We start from the raw sequence: 21,483 nt of genomic DNA on the forward strand, positions 1-21,483 counted from the left end.
GCGTTTTGCCGAAAGATCACCCAGCAATATCGGCATGCTGAATCTTTTTTGATTTACGAGACACACCCACCCAAAGTAAAATAAAGCCATGGTTGTTGAACTGAAAATACTTGTCAACATTTAATAATTGTGCCTTTTTTTTTGCAGTATCCTTTCGGTAGTACATGTAACGATTGATGGAAGAGGCAAATGCTTGATGTTGATATGGCCTGAAAATGTCCATCCGTCTCACTGTAAACTATGCTTGCATTTCAAAACATGCACTGACCACACAAAAATTACACAAGTGTACAGAGACAGTGAAAATGCAAACCACGTTGGCATTCTGCAATTTTTCAATTAATTTCCTCTACTGCACTGTGCTTTAGTCAACTAAACCAAACTGCTCATCACACACACATAAGTCAAAATACCTCTGTCATTTGAGATAAGGAAATTTGCTGCGCATGCAAAATTCTGATGCACGTTTTTTTGACAGATGTTTATTTCACGCGCAATATCAAGTTTTGCAAACACATTGCAATTATTTATGACAGCACACAGGAAAAAAAAAAATTAGGCTGGATTCACAGTCATTAACCTCTATGCTGTGGACAATTTTATGTTCCAAAACCATTTCCTCTTTTTTTTTGCAATAAATGCATTCGGCGAAAGTGAAAGAAGAATTGAAGAGTATTAACCCTCCACATGGAGAAAACACCCAACCTCCCATCAATTTTAGATAAGTTCTGTACACTACTGACAGTGCATGTGAATCCTGAATTTCTGTAGATTGCACATGTAACCCATACCAAAGCATGTGCAGGCATATGGGTTTTTGTAAAAAAGTCACACTTACAGCTCCACTGGAGAAAGGAGTCTTGGGGTTGGCGGCCACTCGTCTTGGCGTGGTCAGAAGCACTGCAGTCTCTGCCGTGCTCTGCAGGTTGCTCTGTGCATGTGAAGCACTGGAGTGTTCAGGCACCTTGCTGCTGATATTGCTGACTGCACTCTGTCCCACAATGCCCTGCTGATGACCTACAAAAAAGAGGGCAAGATAATGGATAAGGTCAGGTCTCGCGGGGGAGATGTTCCACAAAAGAATAAAACAAGGAGTGGGCTCAGTGAGGACTTTAACAGCCTTCTAACAGTACTCAAGGGCTAAAAGTGAAAAAAAGCAATAAAATGCGTGTTGACATTCTATATAACCTCTGACCCTTGACCTCAAAACCTAGATCTCTTTGAATCAGGAGCAGACAGAAGCAACTTCCTTTTTTATGATTCCAGTGGCTGCAGTTGTGAATTATCCTCTTTAAATTTTTGTAAATAGAAGCTCTTTCATATTTAGTGTGACTTTATAATTTTTCTCTACCATGAAAATTCTAGTCCTTACCCACTTCGAACTTAGTTTGTAAGTTTCTTTATTTTTTGCTTGTTTGTGGGTTGTTGTTTTTTGTTTATTTTGGGAGGAAAACTTCAAACTTATGCAACTTTTTGTTATTGTGTGTGTGTGTGTGTGTGTGTGTGTGTGTGTGTGTGTGTGTGTGTATATATATATATATATATATATATATATATATATATATATATATATATATATATATATAATATATATATATATATATATATATATATAATATATATATTTATATATATATATATATATATACACACATATATACACACACACACACACAATTACCATCCTTCATATGGACAAACAACTCAATTATCTTTATTCTAGTATCATAGTATCAAAACTGTTACTCTTTTGACGCATTTTGAATTCTCACAGATTTCAGAAAAAAATGAACTCAAATAGACATGTTCTGTCAAAACACCACAAATTCTCAATTTAAAAAACTAAAAACAAAAGGTGATTCATGATTTTTCATTACTTCATGTCTTAAATGTTTAAAATGAACATCAATGCTGTATACACAACAACGACATTTCAATTTTCATTGCAATTTTTGCTGTTTCTTCTTCTCTCTTTATGTTATTTTGTCAACCTCATAATTTTTGCATTCTGTCTTTATCTAAATCTTTCGCAACTTCTTCATAATCATCAGAATTAATATATACAAATATTAGGGAGATTTTAATCGGTAAAATGACGAAACTATTTCAATTTGTTATCTTTGATATTGCAGGCAAATTAGCATTGCCATTCAAGTCCTATCTTTTGCGGAAATGAAATTAAGGTAGCCTTTTTTACTTAAACGGCGACTTCTATGACCTTTGCAGCATTTTGATACGATTCACTACACTTTTACAGCTACACACAAATAAATGGGAAGGGTGGGAGGGAACCCAGAAGATATCTTGACGATATATGCAAAAGAATCCGCATTTCACTAAATGTGGTTTGCTGTGTTGCACTTTGGAAATATTTACCGCCAGCTTCTCCAGACCAGAGTACCGAGATGAATTTGCTGCAAGTGCCAAGAGTACCCCCCCCCCCCCCCCCCCCCCCCCCCCCCCCCCCTTGCCAGAATTCATAATTTTGATAATCAGACAAGTTGTCGACTGCAGCCAGTCACAATCTTGCTAAAGTGGGTCAAGCCTTTGAGAATTCCCCTCTCCCTGACCTCCAGTGATGATTATTCACAGTTGATGGCCAGTTTTAGAAGCCTACAGTGACACACCATTTTCCCACTGGAATAAATTACGCTAGGTAACAATTATTGTAACCTTCAAAGCCCTGCCGACTGTACTCCCACGGTTTTCTATCTTGTCACCACTATGCTCTCAGGTTGCACTTTGCATTCATCATTAATCTTCTCTTTCCAGAGCAAGCAGTTTACAGTCAACACAACTTGTTGGACGATGCGAGTCCAATGACTGATAAGCTTGTACCTTTCTACCGTATCTGGTTTTATGTGGTTTAAGGTACGTAGTCAAATTGGTAGTGTTTTGATTTCTCTGTTTTTGAAATATAAAAAATTACCCATGGTGGAGGGGGGATTTCATTGTCTTGATTGATCTTGAAGTAATGATATTTTGCAAACGCCTTTTGGCACACACTTTGATTCAATTGTGTTCAATGTTTAATGAAAGCAAACTTATGCTTTAGAGTGAAATTACTTAAGATTCTTCCGTCAAAAGAAATAATGCAGGCTTTGCCTATATAAAGCAGCCTGGTGTCTCAGGGAAACTGTTACATAATTTACAATATGAAATCTATGACTACGCAAACATCTAAATAAGGAACATCCTTGCAAAATATGAATAAATGATAAAAAGCTATTAAAATTTACGACACTGACTGTGCTGTGTTCCCTTCTACAGTAGTAATAATCAGTGTTTGAAGGGGAAAAAAAATTGTGTGAAAGCACGCAATCAGTTGCAATAACAGGTGCCTGGTTTGTACAAGTGGTAGAGTTCACCAGGAAAATGTGCTAGGTCTTCAACCTCTGAAGTGACTGGAAACCCCCCAGAGAGGGGACAAAGAGGTCAAACCTCAATGACCTGACAAATATACAGATAGGAATGGGCATTTGTCCAAGTGGCGACGCCTTATCATGAGTGTGTGTACATTAACTACGCGGCAACAATCCAGCATATCACAATCATTAGTATTGAAACTCAAAAACAAATATAAAAAAGAAGAAATTTATGACTTTGCTTGCTTCTCTTGCGGCCTGGATATGAGGCGAATAAATATTTGTGATGCACTTTAATGCAATGAATGTGGTGACCGCAGGGATCTGATGAGAAATTCAGACTATGGGAGCACAACATTGTCTCTGTAACTTGCTACACAGCTAAACATTGCTACCATGTTAAATTCTAATTTATTGGAAAAACCACTTCTGAAATACTACTGGAAGTGTATGTGTGTTGCGTCGCAGTCACATAAAGTAAATATGCGTAACTGTTGAGGCACATTCCAGTTGATCCCCGATACGCATATTGTGTTGTCAAGAATCGATGGGGCATTCTTCAGCTGAACTTCCTTCTCCAATCTTCGCAGGGCTCGACAACCAACCAACGATGGCTGTGCTGGGCAAAGTTCACCAGCCTAAGCTTTTCTGGTAACTCTTGGAAATCAAAGCATTTAATCTATGCGACGCCACTCAAGATGATATATTACACACGTCTCCCCTCACTACCGAAAGTTAGCGCTGTTAACTGAAACTAACATCAATAATTTATGTTTTGACTTTATTATAACCAGATAGCTGAACTGTAGCTGAGGTGATTACTTCAATACATTCAGGTATTTCAAATAACACGACACTGACAGGTAATAACTCGTGGCAACTATAATCGAAGAGATTTTCCCCAGGGTACCCAATTCTCAATTGGACGGTACCAACGTTCAAGAGGTAACAGCATCAAACGAGGTGCTTATTTATTTCAGTAAAGAATATATTCATTCCTGAGCAGCAGCTACTGCAACTTTTTTCTTTCACACAGTACAACTCTCTCAAAGGACAGACTACAAAATTTCATAGAAAGGGCCATTAGACTTGAAGATATACCTTTATCTGCACAAATTATGAAATGAATACCAGTTCTAAATCCAGTAGTTTGTTCTTTTCCCCTCTTTTTTATCCCTTTGAATGCTGTAATATTTTCCACCAAAATTTAGTGCAACATTTTACTAATTTTTATAAATTTTCCAGATTTTTTTTTATAATTGTGGACCAAACGGTCATCACATTTCATTGGCTACAGTTTTATATCAAAATTTTGGCATAAATCTAGAAAAAAATTGATTGGGGCATATTTTATAAAGGCGATAAAAATTGACCTCTTCCTTATATTACTAAAGTTTGTTGTTTTGCTCTTTTCTCTTCCACTTTTACAAAATTTTGTCGTTTAACATCCACAAAAAAACATGCTGACTTTCCAACTATTTTTCAGCCAGTCAACAAAGCCAGCCTATTGGCATACATACTGTACTTGGTTGAGTGACTTTGGGCCAGGTTGAAAATTAAGTTTCATGATTCTGATAAGTCAATACACACAACATGGCATGTCCACTAAACACACGATGGTGCACAGTGTTCAAACTATCTGTTAATCATCTGCTTGGAAAAAAGGACAGTACCGGGTCGCTGTCAGGATTTTGTCTTTTGAGATCATTCTAATGTTTTATGGCTTCACGTGCAATCTCTCACTGCACACTGTCGGTTTAACAATGAAGGTCTCTTTCTGCAATCAACAATTGAACATAGAATGGCACAGCTCAGAGAAACATTTTGTTGCACAACGGTCTCTGGGCTTCACACTGCCCAACCATTGTAAAAGGAAAGATTTGAAGATGCGAAGTGAATGACTCTAGCCCCTCCCTGTTTTTTTACCACCCTGGATGTCAAGCAGGTCAAACTGTTACCAAGGTATCTAAAGTCATTAGAAAAAGATTCAAATTGGGTGCCGAGTCTCCCTTCACCATGCCTATGGGCCTCACATCTTTGATTCATAATGTGTATTTCCAAACTCTTGGCAAAAACACTGGTATCTCTATGTTACATCAATAAAAACTAATGCAAAGTTCCTGCTCATACCCAAAAAACTGAAAAATTAGCTTTCCACAATTTCCTTGACACATTTCTTGTGATATTAATTTCATTCATTTGAATTGCAGGGGAATTTTAAGCCCCTCAGTTCTTGTGCAGGGTTACCTGACTGGGATGTTGACTGTGCGCTGCCATTTATTGTCAGTCTTTGGATGAAACGATCATTGAAGTTCCTGTAGACCCGGTTTGGACTGTCCTTGTTGGGTTTCTTGTAATAAATGGATGGACGTTCCTGAGGGAAAATCATCATCATCATCTGCCATTAGTTTATCCCCTTCACATATGTAGTGAGTGCATAACTTGTACCGAGATCTCAACAAATGAAGCTACAGACAGCATGCCACTCTTGCTATTCCAGTCTTTACTGGCATGGAGCTTGATTAAAGTGACTATGAACTTCACCATGAAAATCTTTTCATACAAGTACGATTATACGGCCAAAATGGCCTGGAAAAAACACTTCAGAATCAAAATCTTCAAAATTCCCTCATTCAAAGCTGTTAAGTGAACATGGCTAAATTACATTGTGGCTAAACATTTACAGGTAACACTACGGTGAAATGTGCCTTTTTGATAAAAGTTTTATGTGCAAAAGGTTAAAAGCGTCAAATGGCAAAACATCATGGGGGCAAAGTCTGTTTCTTGTTATTGCACTACATGCCACAAAGCAAAATGCAAAATCGTTACAAATGCAAACATTTCGGAAGCCAATTGCATCACGGTAGGGTGCAGTAATCTCACGTACAAATTTTTCATCTAAACACACTGCCAGTCCAAACAAAATCATGACATTACACAGATGTGCAACTTTCTAGTACACTAATATGACTACCTACCCATCTCTACGTCAGTGAAAATTGCAGTTGTGATACAACAGAGGAGAAAGAACTTGAATGAATTACACAGAAATATCCCAGTTCAATTCATAATCATAAAGCTCTGACTTGAAATGTTTCACATTGATGTAAATGTTGAGAATAATGTTTGATGGAAAGGTTGAAAGGTGTGAAAATAAATAGTCTTGGGAAAAATTTTCTCACACCAAATATTGAAATTAGAAAGGGGATGTAAGTTTAGACAGATACATTTGGTGTATGAGCAGTATTGACAAGACATCGCTGTTCAATTCTTACGTCCTTTCCTAATTTGGCACTGCTAAAAATAATAGTTTTCATTCACATAATTTGATAGGTACAAGAACCAATAATTATTTTTCTTGTTGAATTGATATTCTTATTATATCAGACAGACATGTTTTCTGATGTTGTCGGCGTCATGCTGGCATTATCCATACAAATGTCAACACAACATGAAAATCACTTTGCTTCACAGATGCTGCGAATTATACTTTGCTACCCAGGATATACAGTAGTGGAAATACAACTGTTTCGTTGAAGCTGGAAACATCAACAAACCTTGAACACTGGGGGCGCTGTTGCCTTGTGCCTGCCAGTGGTGGCAATGGTCTGTCTGCTGGTGGTTGCTGGATTCCGCTTCGGCATTTCAATACCCTTGTTGTTCAGTATACTTGCGAGGGATGACTTGTCCATTTCAAACTGGACGCCAGTCTCTGAAATTTGATATTCTCGGTGTATAAGCAGGGATGTAGAAAATTCTCTCACGACATGAAAAATTAGGTGTTACAGACTGAAATCCAATTGGCTGCCAAGTGAATATTTGTTTCTAAAAACCTCAGCATTATGTACGTGGTAGTTTTCCGTTGCTTACAGCTGGAACTTTGCCATTCACAGGCGATTATTTTTCTGCCTTCAGCCTATTTTCTATGCCTTGTGTAAGCGAGAGTAAGATGAAGTGTAGATACAGATTTGTTAATAAAAAATCATGATAGACATTGATATGCCAAGTTTTACAATGAAGCTATCAAAGACAAAAGAAACCATTATATGTGATGTAAAAATGCTCGATTAGCATTTTCAAGGAGCTTTCCCTTCACGAGAAAAAGGTAGCACAAAAAATGTATGGAGATAATTGGCTTTACAACTTGATATGGCCAAAACTGTTTCTGATCCTTGATACTCAGCAAAAGAGCTGCAGCAATGTGGTTTCCGTTTTTTCCCTTTCTTTTTTTTATTCATAACAACACAACAGATATTGTCTTTTATCACCAGCTGCGAAACACTTCTGTTTTCTTTTTAGCATTTTTGGACATGCAACAGCAATTTCAAGGATAGCTGTACTGATGAGTATGTAACCCCCCCACCCCCAAAAGCCATGACGCGCAGGTTCTAAAATGATGCGGGCAGTGACCAGAAATGATCTTTTTTTTGGCCTAACAACATGGAACAGAAAATCAATTTTCTAAATTCATCATTTTGGACCACTTATCCACATCTGAATTCATCATTTTGGACCCCTTATCCAGACACCCTTGGACACACTTGGACAGAAATCATGAGAACAACATCTTGTTACCTGTTGTTGAAGATATTGTTGTTTGTCTGCGGTCGGTTAGAGTCAATTTTTGAACAAATCGGTTCTGGAAGTCTCTGTAAGCTTTTGTTGGGCTTTCGTTTTGGGGCTTCTTGTAATATATTGACGGACGTTCCTGAAACAAAAGAGAAAAAATAAGTAAGAAAGTTTTGCAGATAGTGGCACACCTATTGTATCTGGCATAAATAATGGTAAATTTGTTATAAAAGGTTGAATGTGCTAGAAAGAAAAGAAAACTTGGCGAGAATTGTTTACCATATGACAATGTAAAACATTACAACAAATTTCAAACTACACAACATAATATTTCAAAAAACTGTACTGTAATGAAAGCCAACGACGCAATTAGTACGTGATTCTGAGGAGCATAAAATTTAACAATTGAAAACATCAATGCATTTACTATTTACAAGGTGTTCTAGGAGACCATCAAAGACATCCTTACTCTGGGAACTGTAGCAGCATTCTTGTGATTACCAACAGTAGCAATGGTTTGCCGGCTTTTAGCATCTACATGTAGTTGTGGTTTGGGTATTTCAACCCCTTTGTTGTTCAGAATACTGGCCAAGGCAGAACCATCCATTTCAAATTCGATGTCAGCTTCTGTGACCAGGAAAAAGAAATTTACAGCAAATCAGAACAGGTATTAAAGGCCAGGGACTTGATCCCCGTGATCAAATTTGTTCTAGTCTGTAAGAGGATTATGGAGTGTCATACCCTTCTGTTTTCCATTGAAATTGTAATCTAGTGAGTATATTTCCTGGCAAGACAATCAAACACCTGACACAAGCCTTATAATTTCACATGAAAACAAATAGCTGAGTAAAAATTTTTCAATGACTAATTGTTCATAAGCGTATGTAATCTCTTATTATTGATCAGATGTTGAAGATTCCTTGCATAGTTATTTATTGAAAATATAAATTCCACAGATTTACATACATGTATATACCAGTATAACCATCACCATACTTTCTGGAGTAGTTTTTCAAAAGCAATATCAAATAGCAGGTAGTTGTTGTGAGTCAACATCAATACAGTGAAGATGTCTTGATTTCGTCGACAAAACAAAGAAAGGCAGTTTCAACAAACTTACCCTGTTGTTCATCAGCTAACGATTTTTTCACGGTAAAATCACTGTGTGTATTCCTGTGATCGATATTTCCCCTGGTCACACCAGAGAGCCTCTCTTGCCTGGCTACGTTTTGGTGGTTATCGGTGACATCTGTTGAGATGACCCCTAGTACTGGACGCTTTGTCTTTTCCTTTGCCTCCTTGGTTACATTCATATCGTCAGTTACAGATCCAGGTCCTGTCATCAGTCTTTCCTTCCTTCTACAGCAACAATACAAGAACAAAATGTGAAGAAAAAAATCCAACTCTGGTGTGAAACAGTGTGAGCTGTGCTGGGTTAAGTAGAGGGGCTGACAACCATTCAATTACTTTCACCAACAGAAACTCTCCTTTGAGAACAGTCAAGGTAAGTAAATGTAATTGTTAACATTTTTATCAGGGAGTCCAACACTGGCTCACATAGCATACATGTATGTGGGTGTGGAGGGGGAAAATAAAGATATGGGTATTTCTGAAGACTAAAAACATATCTATATATTTCACAAGAACAAATCCTACTCACCAGGTTCATGGACTTTTAGATGGGATGTGAATTGAACAAGGTGTGAAAATCAGAAATGAAATAGTCCACAAAGCAAATGACTATGGATTTTTGGTCCCTAGAATCTTGAAAATTACTTTCTGGTATAAAAATGACTTGCAAAACTTGGTAAAAATTTGGCCAAAAGAAATGCTCACTGCTCTGAGTCTAAGAAAAGGGTTTCGTAGAAAATGATACGTAGGTTTTGCTGAAGTGTGTCATCTATTACCTATTCATGGTTGTTGCATCATCCGTAAGTACCCTGTCCTCTTCCTTAGACAATTCTTTATCATCCATCAATGTATCCAGGACTTCCTGCTCAAGGTCAATGTCAAGGTTGTCTTCTGCTGGGATGTTCTCTTCATCTGAACAATCTTCCACGTGCGCAATCGCAAATTTGGTTCCAGGTTTTGTCAAATCAAACTCCTGCACCTATTGAAATTGTTCATAGATGTGAGAGACTTGAGGCAATGTAAAACTACCATTGCTGCATGTTGGCAAAGTTGTTCAGGGCCTTCGCCATCACAAAGAAACTACGGTGAGTCACGTTTCCATAGAGTTACAGATATTCAGTTCAAAACAAAAAGTTGGGACAACGCCCTTCTGTGGCGTTTGTTGCCAGTATCATGGATGACACCAGAAAATCATAAACATGAAATGATTCTTTGAAAAATGCCAAATGCCCAGTTTCTCAAAGAAAAAGCTTTATACAAATTTGGCTTACGACAGAAGGAAAGCTTAGGTATGGCCACTTAAAACAAATACCTGACCCAATACTGTGAAATTTGTCTGACCAAGACACCTTTTGGAATGGCCAAAAGTGTCCTTGACCCTATCCCTCTATGCCTGCCACGTGCCAAGTCAGTAAAAATGGCACTGAGCTAAACCTACATCATGTATTGTAACCTACAGTGTCTGTTTTCAGGGACTTCCAAATTTGCAAGTCTTTGTTAAAATGCAACATCCGGGCAACAAACTTCACCCGATGGTGACATACAGAATTGGCAAGATATGGGCTTTATATAGTTAACTATTCCTATTAGATGAATAAAATTCTAAAATAAAGTGGTAACTTTAAGCAGAAAATGCCTGTCCTTCAAAGAAAGGTGTCTTGATTGGAGAAGTGTCAATGAGGGTAATACATAACTATGACTGTCATATTGTTATACTGTTGTTAGTAGTTTCAGAAAGCTAAATTTAGATGTCAGAGGGCGCTTCTTCTCTTCTCACACAAAGTGTGGTAAAAGGGAAAAATTTAGCAACCTTGAGCGATGCATTTTCCGGTCCATATTAGTGTAGCAAATTATCAATGGCTCATTTTTAGGACATACTTTTTTTATTTGTTGATAAAACTTTAAAACCTACAGAATTTTCTGTTTACGAATACCATCTAAAAACTTTCATTTTCTAAGCATCAAAACCAAACCTTGATAAACAGAAAAACGTTTACGGTACTATTGCTTGAACCACAGGTCACTTTGCTGAATGAAGAGAAGAAAGGGAAAACGTGACAGCATCTTCACTGCTAATAGAGAAAGAATTCTGACCATACCAAAATGTTTATTGATGAGAGTTTACAATCACATTAGACTGTAAAGCACAGTGGTATGTGGGCAGTCTGTACATCCTTGGGGGCGGGGGTATGGAGCACCCGCACACAACTGTGCTTTACAATCACATGAACTACTACTAGAACGTACCTGAGTGCATGGCTTCTTGGAACATGCCTTTCCCTGTAATACGCAAATAGTAGTGAGACTCATCAATAAAAGATATGAATAGTTTTTGTTTGTGTTTTTATTATTTTTTTTTGCAGCACTTTGATAAGTTTATATGACATCTACTTTGACTGAGTTGTCATCGGCATCTGTGTGGATAGCTGCTTAAAGGCCAGGGCCGGGTATAAATAGCTAGCTGCCCCCGTTGGAGTTAGTTCATGCAAAGCGTGGCTTTGGTGGCGTCACGCTCTATCGCTCCGTAAAAACCATACCAAAATGGTCACAGGCGAAGAAATTTAGGCGTCCATGCACTTATATGTACCTAACTATGAATGTCTAGTGATTGAATGTATCGATAAAAATTTATGATTTGAGCATAAATAAAGCTGATTTTGATCGATGAAGGTATTTCTCTTTGTCTTCAACTAGCGTGGCAAGCGGCCATAACAAAGGTCTGCAAGCTGTCACTCAAAAAAGGACGCGATACAGGTGTGAAGCGGTAAACGTTTGCGATGTCAACATGTTAGATACGGAACAGCATTGTAATTAGATGGAGCGACAGCAGTGCAGACCCGCAAGTACAGGCGCTCTGTAGCTTGGGAGTCTGCTAATAGATCGATTTTCGGCTTGATCTATCGATCCCGTAGTCGATATGCCCACAACTGCAACCTAAACATTCATTTAGGTTGCAGTGTGGGCATGTCGATTATGGGATCGATAGACCGAGCCGAAAATCGATCTATTTAGCAGACTACGTAGCTTGAGCGCCTGTGCCCGCTAGTATGTCACTCAAGCCATAGCGCGTTCTTGCGTAGACTCCGTACCAGGACACGCCGCTATTTCCAATCGTTTCTTCCACAGAACTGTCATGTAAAGTTCAGATTCAAGTTCTGTTAGATTTTGCTGTCTTGAAAAAGTATTATTATCGTCTTGCCGTATTAAAAGATTTTTGAGGACCTAAACGACATCGTGTTGCTCCATTCCCATGGAATCCAATGTCAAAGAAAAGAGGTGACTTTTTTTCAAATTGATAATAATTTCCTTTCTGTTTGCATAAGTCAATTCATCGAAATACTTTTGTTCACAATTGAGTAAACTATGGACAGTGGACTGTCTCGATTCTCCCGTCTATGATTCGACATTCACTGACTCATTCTTTCTATATCTTCAATACTCTGTCCTAATTTGACAGATGTAATATCCAAACCTATATTGTCATTTATTTTTGACCAACGTACAAAAACTTGGTCCGTTCGCCAAAGCACGTATCTAACGAGATGTTTTGCGAAACAGTGAATAAATACATTGGATGAACAGCTGTACTCTATGCAATAGGAGATATTCATGTTGCAGTCTCTCCGAAAAAAAACCCGGGGATGTTAAGGCGATAACAAAGGCGATGACTCAGTATATAGTTGAATAAAAAAAACGGACATCATATTTTTATGTAAGCGTACACTTTTCGGTTTGGTGTGCGACCGTATGCAGATCGCCCATATTCTCCCAAAACTAGTCAAAACAATTCTGCGACAATTATGGTGTCTCTTCGTGAATGTCCCTGAACCCGTACCGGCGACCATTGTTTTTTATGTGTTCCCTGGTTGATGATTGGTAGAATTCATGTATCAAAATTTGAAGACACACGTGACTGAATCCTGTGAATGTTAGGCAACTGACGGTGTATAGGGACGGCAACAGTCCACGGACCATGGGAGTATCAGCAGTACGCAGTACATTGCATGCTTTCTAAGAATGAACAGCGTGTTTCCATAGCTACCATGCGAAATCCGACTTTGACCAATGTTCCTGTCCTGTCGGAGGATAACTTTCGAGCTGCGTAGCTACTATTGAGGTTCAGATATCCGAATCTTTCGTGTTCGAAAGGCTTATCGATTTACAGAAAATGCTAAACTTTTGTTATTAGTTTACATGTACATAACCCAGCACACGGGGCAAAGCTATTTACCAGGTTGGGAAATTTCTGCGAGTCGCTGCAGCGGTCGCGAGGAAAAAATACGTCGATATCATTGATCTGCCATGTTTATTGTTGTTTGTACGACTAGTTTGAAAGTCATAGACTTTCTCAACGGTGAAATTCATATTTCAATTCAATATTCTATGCACGAAGTCACCTGTGCATTTAAATACGTCCATTCGGAAGCAGAAACGTTAACGGACTTTCGATGGTGATAACTAGCCCCATGTCGTGACATGTCTCCAGTTACGAAGTTTATCCGGTAAACTTCGTAAATCGAAATCGACATTAACATTGAGCGGTGATCGTGAAGCGTTAAATAAATGTCGGCAAAATAAAACATCAAATGGCTAGACGAGAGAGAGAGAGAGAGAGAGAGAGAAGTGGTTTATGCACTCGCGAACTGATCATGGTCTATAGGATGGGTGGATGCTGTGTCGGTTTACACTTTTGCGCGGCACAGATATCGAAAATGTACAGATACTTTCCCGAAATTTGACTTACTTTATGACAAGAGAAGAACAAAACCAAAAGTGTTGAAGATACTCTGCAGATGCTAGATTCGCAAGTTTGCTAAAGTTATATTATACTTACTGAAAATAGTCGCTAGAGTCTTCTGTTCAAAGAAATATGTTCTTCAACACCACGTTTCTTATGATCGGTGATGTTACATTTTATTATTTCTGTTAATAATCTTAAATAGATTAATGCACCAAGGTGTTAATTTGGATTAATTCAACAATTTCAAACCGTAATTATTTTTTTAGTGAGAGGGCTTTTAGTAGTTCTGTATACGAAACGATCGGTAATAGTAGAGTATCTTGGCAATGGCACGACATCTACGCTACCGTTTAGCTGCAGCGATTGTACAGTTGCAGCCTACGCCTGGGCCCCGGGTAGGCCTAATTCGAAACGTAATAAAGCCGTCAGTTGCAGCGGCGTCGTGCTGTACCTTTGTCATTACTGTTGAAGTACATCTGTTATTGCTACAAGCATCGCGTGCTGCTTCATGAAACGTTTCTCAGTCTGCTCAGTGTACTGGTCTCCCCGTTATATTCGGTTACGTATAATCTGTTGTTTGCATGTCAACACATTGGCCTGTTTACAACCTCTTGTGCACACTAATGGTGACCGTAATTTACAAAGACATAAACATTCGATCCCGCCCGTGAATGTCAAAGGTGAACGGGATTAACTTGATCCCGGGTATCAAGTCCCTGGCCTTTAAATGATTTTGACGTTGCGATTGGTTGAAGTGCGATTGTTGTATGACATAAAAAGCAAGACAGCATGATTTCTTTGTCAACAGAGCTTTGATATCTGTATGACACGCACAGTTGTTAATGATCTCAGGCAAACTGCCATCGCTAATCTGTGAGACTTACTAATAAAAACCAGAGACAACAAAAATACAGCAAATTCTGCCCAGTGACGTAATACCTTTGTGAATGCCAAAAATGCCTTTTCCTGACAGGCGTACATTTCAACTTGTACCAATGGCAGTGTTCTCCCAGGAGGAATTATAGAGTGATGGCCGCCACTCTTTAATTTTTGGTAAACAATAGTAACTCATTAAATAATTATAGTGTTTGTTATGCAAATTAGTCACCACTCTACCAGTAAATCCTGGGGAGAACACTGAAATGGTGTAAATATTTCCTGATTGCAGGCTTTACCTCACTGTACTCATTATGCAGTGCTTTTGCTAAGTGCGGTAAATAGGTAAATGTTACTGGGGTTCCCCAGTCAAGTTACCTGGGTTCCCCTTGGCATATCAATGCAATCAGGTTAGGGGACAGAAGAAATGTTACCTGGCCATTTACGGAATTCTACCAGTGTTCCCAAACCTTAGCAAAAACACTGTTATGTAAAACAAGAACGAAGTCCACATGAAAAAGCCTCTAATTATACTGTGACTATGGTATCCCAACTCCTGCACAACCTAAATTGTCACAGTTTAACTTACAATTTCAAGTTGTTTTTGCCATTTACTGTGGAGCTTCTTGAAATCAGGAACTTTTCTTCTGTTGTTCCCTGTTTTCTTCTTGGTCTGGGTCCCACCTGAAGATGATGATCCTGGTATTTTGCTTTGGAAAAAATTGTAATAGGAATATTGTAAAATAATATTAAATCACACAATGGGAGAATTAAAAGGTATTTAGTTAAATTAAAATTTCACAACCTGAGCTCCTTACATTAGAAATCACTTGTCTCCACATTTTTGTATGAAGATGAGCTACATGAATTCAAAGGTTGGAATTCTCTATCAGTAACTGTGGTCACTCTGACTTGTATGTGACAAACACGCTTCACAACCTTGAATCTCAATGCCATCTGTCACTAACTTGTTGAGATGCTTACCTCTTCCTAGAAACTGAGGTAGTGCTTTCTTTGATGTTGCAGCCTTTGGTGCTAGCAACTGACTGCTGTTGTTTTCTCGTTGTTCGCTGTGTGTTGAGATGAGCTCTAGAGCTGAAAAGGTGAGTAAGCTGTTAGTCATTTGAAGAGTTCACTGTTACCCATTGAAAGTGTGATTGATCATTCATTAGTCTACAGATGAATCTTACGTTTTCTTTCCCAAATGAGACTGGCCCTGTCAGCAATGACTCCCATCCTACCTGCAGCAGTGTACAATTCAAACTCCTCAACCAATTGTTATATCAGTGGTGTACAGTAAAAATTGTCAAGACACAACTTGGTGGTTTTGTTTTTCTTTTGAGCATTTTTCTGGCATAATCTAGCATAATGTAGATCTTTTTAACAAAGCTGACTTTTGTAGATATTTCATGAAAATATACAAAGAAAATATACATGAAAAGAGAAATTATTACAACTGTACCAATGTAATGGTAAGAATTATTTTATATACGTTAAAATTGCGTTTAAACTTTTGCAATGAACTGATAACTCATCCAAGAATTAGAGGAATGTGTGGAAGATCTGGCCTGAACGTTTCTTGAAAATGAGCAATTTAGCACTTTTAACTAAATTCTGTCAGATCTTGTAGTACCTCTTTGTAGTTAAACAATTAATTATGCTTCTATGTAACACGTGTTCTGCTTCTCACAGTTACTTTTACAAGCCACTGCATTTATTGATGACTAATTTAATGTAAATGCCCTGATAAGAAGGTACAGGTTTGTATACCAATGAAAGAACCGAACATGAGCGAATTATTTCTCACGAAATTATTTAGTTTCATAAGTTATATAAGGTCACATAGGAAATACACAAGATATCAGGCTCTTCTCCCCTACCCCGGGCCGCTTTTCCACACACACACAGTGGCGTTTTGGCAAAGGATTGCGATCTTTCTTTCTACCTCCAAGGGATTTGGCGTCTTTTCCGTGTGACGGCTGACACGGTGCACGGTTGATCGTGATCTCACCATGGATGTAAAAAATAGACATCCATGATCTCACTTGGCAGGGCCATACAAGGTGACGGCAGATTCGATTTTGATCGAGTCTTGCGGGGTAACGAAATACATTTTCACTTTAGGGCAGCAAGTATGCTCACCCACCCCTTTTCTTCCACAGCCCCCGTGACGAGCGTAAAATTAAAGTACCCTACACTCCTACAGATCGAAAACGGCGTCTCCGTCACGACGCGTCATTCCCTTCCTACCATAAAACTATAGCGTTTGAACTGCCGTTTCGCTGAAAACTCACCGTAGATTGTAAGTAGAACCAGAAGGCGGCCGGATCCGGGTTCCTGCTGATGTCGGCATGCTTTCGAAGTGTTTGTAGTTGTCCGAGTCGATGTTCGGGTGTTTTCCTGGTGGACTTGAAGACAACCGACGGCGTATGTTGTCAAGGTTTAGCGATCCGAAGCTCGAAGTAAACGTTTCAATTTCAAACTTTTACGGTGACAATCCTAGCGATTTTATGCCTCGTGGTGAGGTTGATATTCACGAAACGCTGCTGACCTAAACAAATGAAAAGCTGGTCTTAACCAGGTAAGAAAACGTAAACGGACTACGACATTTTATGTAAGCGTTTCGATCACTCTAACGCAACTGAATTTCCCGGACAGTAACTGCAAATAAGCGCAGCCAATCAGCGATCGGATAAACAAACATGGTTTACAACTCTCGTAACATCTCTCAGCGTCTTCGTGACTTTACGAGAGACTGTTCTGGAAGGAACTTTATTTACCCATAGTCCTTCACGAGACGATAAACTTCGAAGCAAGTAGTGCTGGTCATATCGTCACAACCACGGTAAACCGTGTCACAACCCAGTTCTCCTTATTTTTGACCAAAGGGCGTCAATCACGAGTGAAGTTGACAAATCAATGTCCCTTTTTTAGAAGACGATATTTGATCGAGATTTTAAGTGGCACACTTTGCGCTTCGTTCCAGTACCGCCAAGAGTCAAATACGGGAAGCGTTATATGCGGCGACCGTATGTAATAGTAATTTTGCCGCATTTTCACCATGGGTTGTGGCATTAGTAGAGGGCGACCACGTATTGACTCGCCTTTACCGTTTGACAGACTTCAATCGAAGGAACTCCGCCTTCGAGTATCTGGTAAACTCGATGGCGTAAGGCCGGTTGACATTGAAAAAGCGTTGTCGGCAGGTATGTGATGATGAAAACGTTACGTTTAAAACTGTACTTTTGTTATTTGTTGTTGTCGTTGTTTTTTGTTTATTCCTTTGGTTTTGCTTTTGTCTTCCTTTTTCTCTGTCAGTGGAGGAAAGAATAACTACACGTAACCAAATTTTCAAGGCCGTTTCTATTGCGATCATTTGATCTGCCACTTTAGCTGTTCAGTATTCAAACACTAGATTATTTGACGCCATTTCTTGAGAATTGACAATTTTCAAATAAGAAATACAGTTTTACAGCGTATTTGTGAGCTCTAACAGTGAAAAATAGCGCCCATATAGTAAATTGTATAGTAGTTTGTGTGGTTGGGGATAAAGTTTCTGTCTTTCGTTTAACGATACTTTTGTGAATTTTGTATTGTTAGAGATGTCACATATTAATTTTCGGCATTTGAAACTTACTGGAGTCGATAAGAGACTGAGAAAACATAGCTTCGTTTCAGTTAACGGACGTGATAGTAAACATAGCTTCGTTTAAGTTAACGGACGTGATAGAAAACATAGCTTCATTTCAGTTAACGGACGTGATAGAAAAGTGACGAAACCTACAAAATGTTCAAAGAACAACCTCGCCGTACTGTACAGCGACATTCATTATCTCATCGAAAGAAACATAGTATTTTGTATTCATGTTTGATTTTCATTTAAATAACGTATTTTGTTTGTTTTTGTTTTGTTTTTTATTTTTTTGCATTAGACATCCGCAGAAACACTAACTTTGTTCCCTAGGAGACCAGGGATAACGTCAATGTTCTGATATTTCAAAGTAAACATAAATTAAACTGTTCTGAAACCGAAACTGAAATTAACTTTCGTGAACTATGGCAACTCTAAATCTGATGGAAGCAGTTTGGTTCAGTTGTCCAACACAAGATTATTTACGTTATTCCATTTTTTCTCAATGTTGCAGAAATCCATTTTTTTCGCATTGTTGCAGAAATTTAAAAGACTCGATGTTTTTAGCTTGCCAAGCGAATATTTGTCTCACTCTCTTCTGTCATAATTACTTGATTGATTGATTGATTGATCGATCGATCGATAGACAGATAGATTGCCATGAATTGAACAGCTGGCTTCTTATCCTGGTTTCAGGTGACAGGTGAACCAATTACGAGGTTTACAGTGAAGACAACATTACAGGAATCGACGTACCGCCTAATTATCGATCCAAACGTAGTGATAGACAGCGACCAAGCGAGATTGGCAGAGAACAAGGCAGTTCGCAACATTTCACGAGACATTCAGTTGAAAGCGAAAAACAGAGAACTCAAAATAGGATTCGAAAACACGTTTATAACCCAAGCAAAACCGTATTTACGTTCTTTGGCAGACACATAGATTTTTCTAGTTTTTCAAGTTTTATGGCTTTTTCATATATTATAACCAAAAAGTGGAGACTGAAAACTTACTTATTCGACGCTTTCCATTCTGCGATTATATCATATTGTTAGAGCTGCCTTTTCCACATCAATTGTACCGCATTCTATAAAATATGTGATAAATACACTAACGAATTTCAAACCTACTGACATCTCAATAATCAACCATAGAGGTGTGTGTGTGTGTGTGTGTGTGTGTTTTATTTAGATGTTCAATCGAAAGCCGAATTTCTCATCTGCAGAACTGTGCAAATGCAAGACTTTGAGTGTGAAGGTACACGCGCAGGTGACGACCGTTTCGCGTGCAGTTCGAATAACGCACTGAACCGAAAGTCGAGCGCTACGTTCTCGAATATCTTTCACTACGTCGTCAGCATATCCAACGATCGAACCGTACCTGACACATTTGAACTTCTGAGGGTGCCTGGAGATCTTTCTTGGGTTTTCGATCGTAGGCACCCATGTTCCCCGGGAGTTCTGATCAACCCGCCATCCAGGCCTAAATGGTAACCAGATAACAAACATGGGGTGCGGATCGAGTAAAGCTGCTAAAATTCGGAAAACTGACTCGGCGCCACTTGATAGACTTGAAGAACAGAATCTGAAAATTTTCCTTAAAGGTGATATAAGTAAAGTGACGCCAGCTGGAGTCCAAGTTCAGATAGCAGAGGTAAGTCTTGTTAGTTTAAATTATAATTCCAGTACACTGGTTGTTCTATTGGTAAACTTCATGGCAGATAAACAGACGTTTGGGTACATATGTGTGCCTCCATTCAAACGCTCACAAATCGGGTACCACAGATAAAAAGTATATAAGATACAAAAACAGGACCAGAGAGCTAACAATTGTCTATGACAATTACATATCATACATAAACGAATAATCGGGAAATACACAGTATAAAATATCAATCACATTGCACACGTGGAAAAATTACAAAGTAGTTCATAGTCTTCAGTTTGGAGAGCAGGTGGACATTTGCCATGATAATTTAATGTAAATTTGTTGATTCAAATGCTCATGAAAAAGTCTCAGATCATGGTATGAAAATGTAAAGATGTTACGACTGGTATGAGCTACAAGAAGTCTCAACCTGCCGCTCCTATCAATTCACCTTTCATCAAATTCTTGCCTGAAAGGTTTTGAGTTCTATCAGACAAGATGAGATTCTCTTTGTGAGACCATATATTTGAATGACAACGAATTTTCCCTTCAAACGTCACAGGTAAGCGGGGAGCCCCGACCAGATTCGCCGTGGCGACCACGACCCAGGACCACGTCTACCAGGTGACCGTCAAACCCAACGAGGTCGGAGACGATGACCAAGAGCGCCTCGCCGAGAACAGGAAGGTTCGCAGAATATCACAGGAGATACAGAAGAAAGCTAACAACGGTGAAATCAAAATTTGCGATGCCGATGTCATCAAGGCAAAGACGTTCCGTGGCACAATTCGGCCACCAATAAACCAATTTGCATTTTCAAAAAAGAAATCGAAATGGAGCTAATTTTCAATTTTCAAATGGTTTTGTCATCTTGATTATTAACTTTTAGGCCTATTTCTAAATTTAAATCTTTGGGCTGAGATTGAAATATAGGAAACAGGTGTATACTGCTGTGAGGATGGCACTTTACGGCCATTCAAATTTCCCTCTGACAAACTCTATTTCCCACAATTCGTATTTCCGTTTTCTCAATTTCCAATATACCAAATGTCCGATTTTCCATTTCATTTGGGGCGTGGCCCAGTATCTTTTCATTCTATGGCGGAAATAACTGTATCGAATTGGAATTAAGGTGTAACATTTATCTCAGTGTGACCAAATGTACTAGGGCGGGGCTTGGTTACGATGATTGGCACAAGATACTTTTAAAAATTAGCGGGATGAGGGACTGGTCAGTTTCTTCGGCCTTCGAGGCCGGTGGATTCATGGGGGTCACCCTGTTTTTCACTTTGGTGATGGGGTCACCTATTTTGAAATGCCCAATGGGGTCAGTCTATCTTTAAATTTCGACACGGGCTCATACTTGCCTAGTATGCATCGTGCTAGCCATTGATTTCATCATTCAGTTTCATTTTTCGGTGCTTCTTCGGGCGCGTAACTTTACTAATATATAGGTTATTACGAAAATACCGCAAAGGATTCACGAGGACATTGGCGCAGCGTATCGCTCGACGCGAAGCGGA

The 21,483-nt window shown here is 38.8% G+C and overlaps 1 protein-coding gene across 2 annotated transcripts in view; it reads right to left on the minus strand.

Annotated features, from left to right (window-relative positions):
- Positions 1–17,357, minus strand: part of LOC139140612 (uncharacterized) — a 37,063-nt gene extending 19,706 nt beyond the window's left edge. For both annotated transcript variants that reach the window (XM_070709966.1, XM_070709965.1), the window contains exons 1-11: positions 16,977–17,357; positions 15,667–15,777; positions 15,272–15,392; positions 11,313–11,345; positions 9,842–10,044; positions 9,055–9,293; positions 8,404–8,561; positions 7,941–8,073; positions 6,923–7,077; positions 5,613–5,739; positions 839–1,017 (exon numbers count right to left, since the gene is read on the minus strand). In XM_070709966.1, the coding sequence (XP_070566067.1) occupies positions 839–1,017; positions 5,613–5,739; positions 6,923–7,077; positions 7,941–8,073; positions 8,404–8,561; positions 9,055–9,293; positions 9,842–10,044; positions 11,313–11,345; positions 15,272–15,392; positions 15,667–15,777; positions 16,977–17,035 (1,518 nt within the window). In that variant the 5' untranslated portion in view covers positions 17,036–17,357. The remainder of the gene's footprint in view (positions 1–838; positions 1,018–5,612; positions 5,740–6,922; positions 7,078–7,940; positions 8,074–8,403; positions 8,562–9,054; positions 9,294–9,841; positions 10,045–11,312; positions 11,346–15,271; positions 15,393–15,666; positions 15,778–16,976) is intronic.
- Positions 17,358–21,483: the final 4,126 nt, after the last annotated feature.

Source organism: Ptychodera flava, chromosome 9, assembly GCF_041260155.1.
Source record: "Ptychodera flava strain L36383 chromosome 9, AS_Pfla_20210202, whole genome shotgun sequence".
NCBI classification, from domain to species: domain Eukaryota; kingdom Metazoa; phylum Hemichordata; class Enteropneusta; family Ptychoderidae; genus Ptychodera; species Ptychodera flava.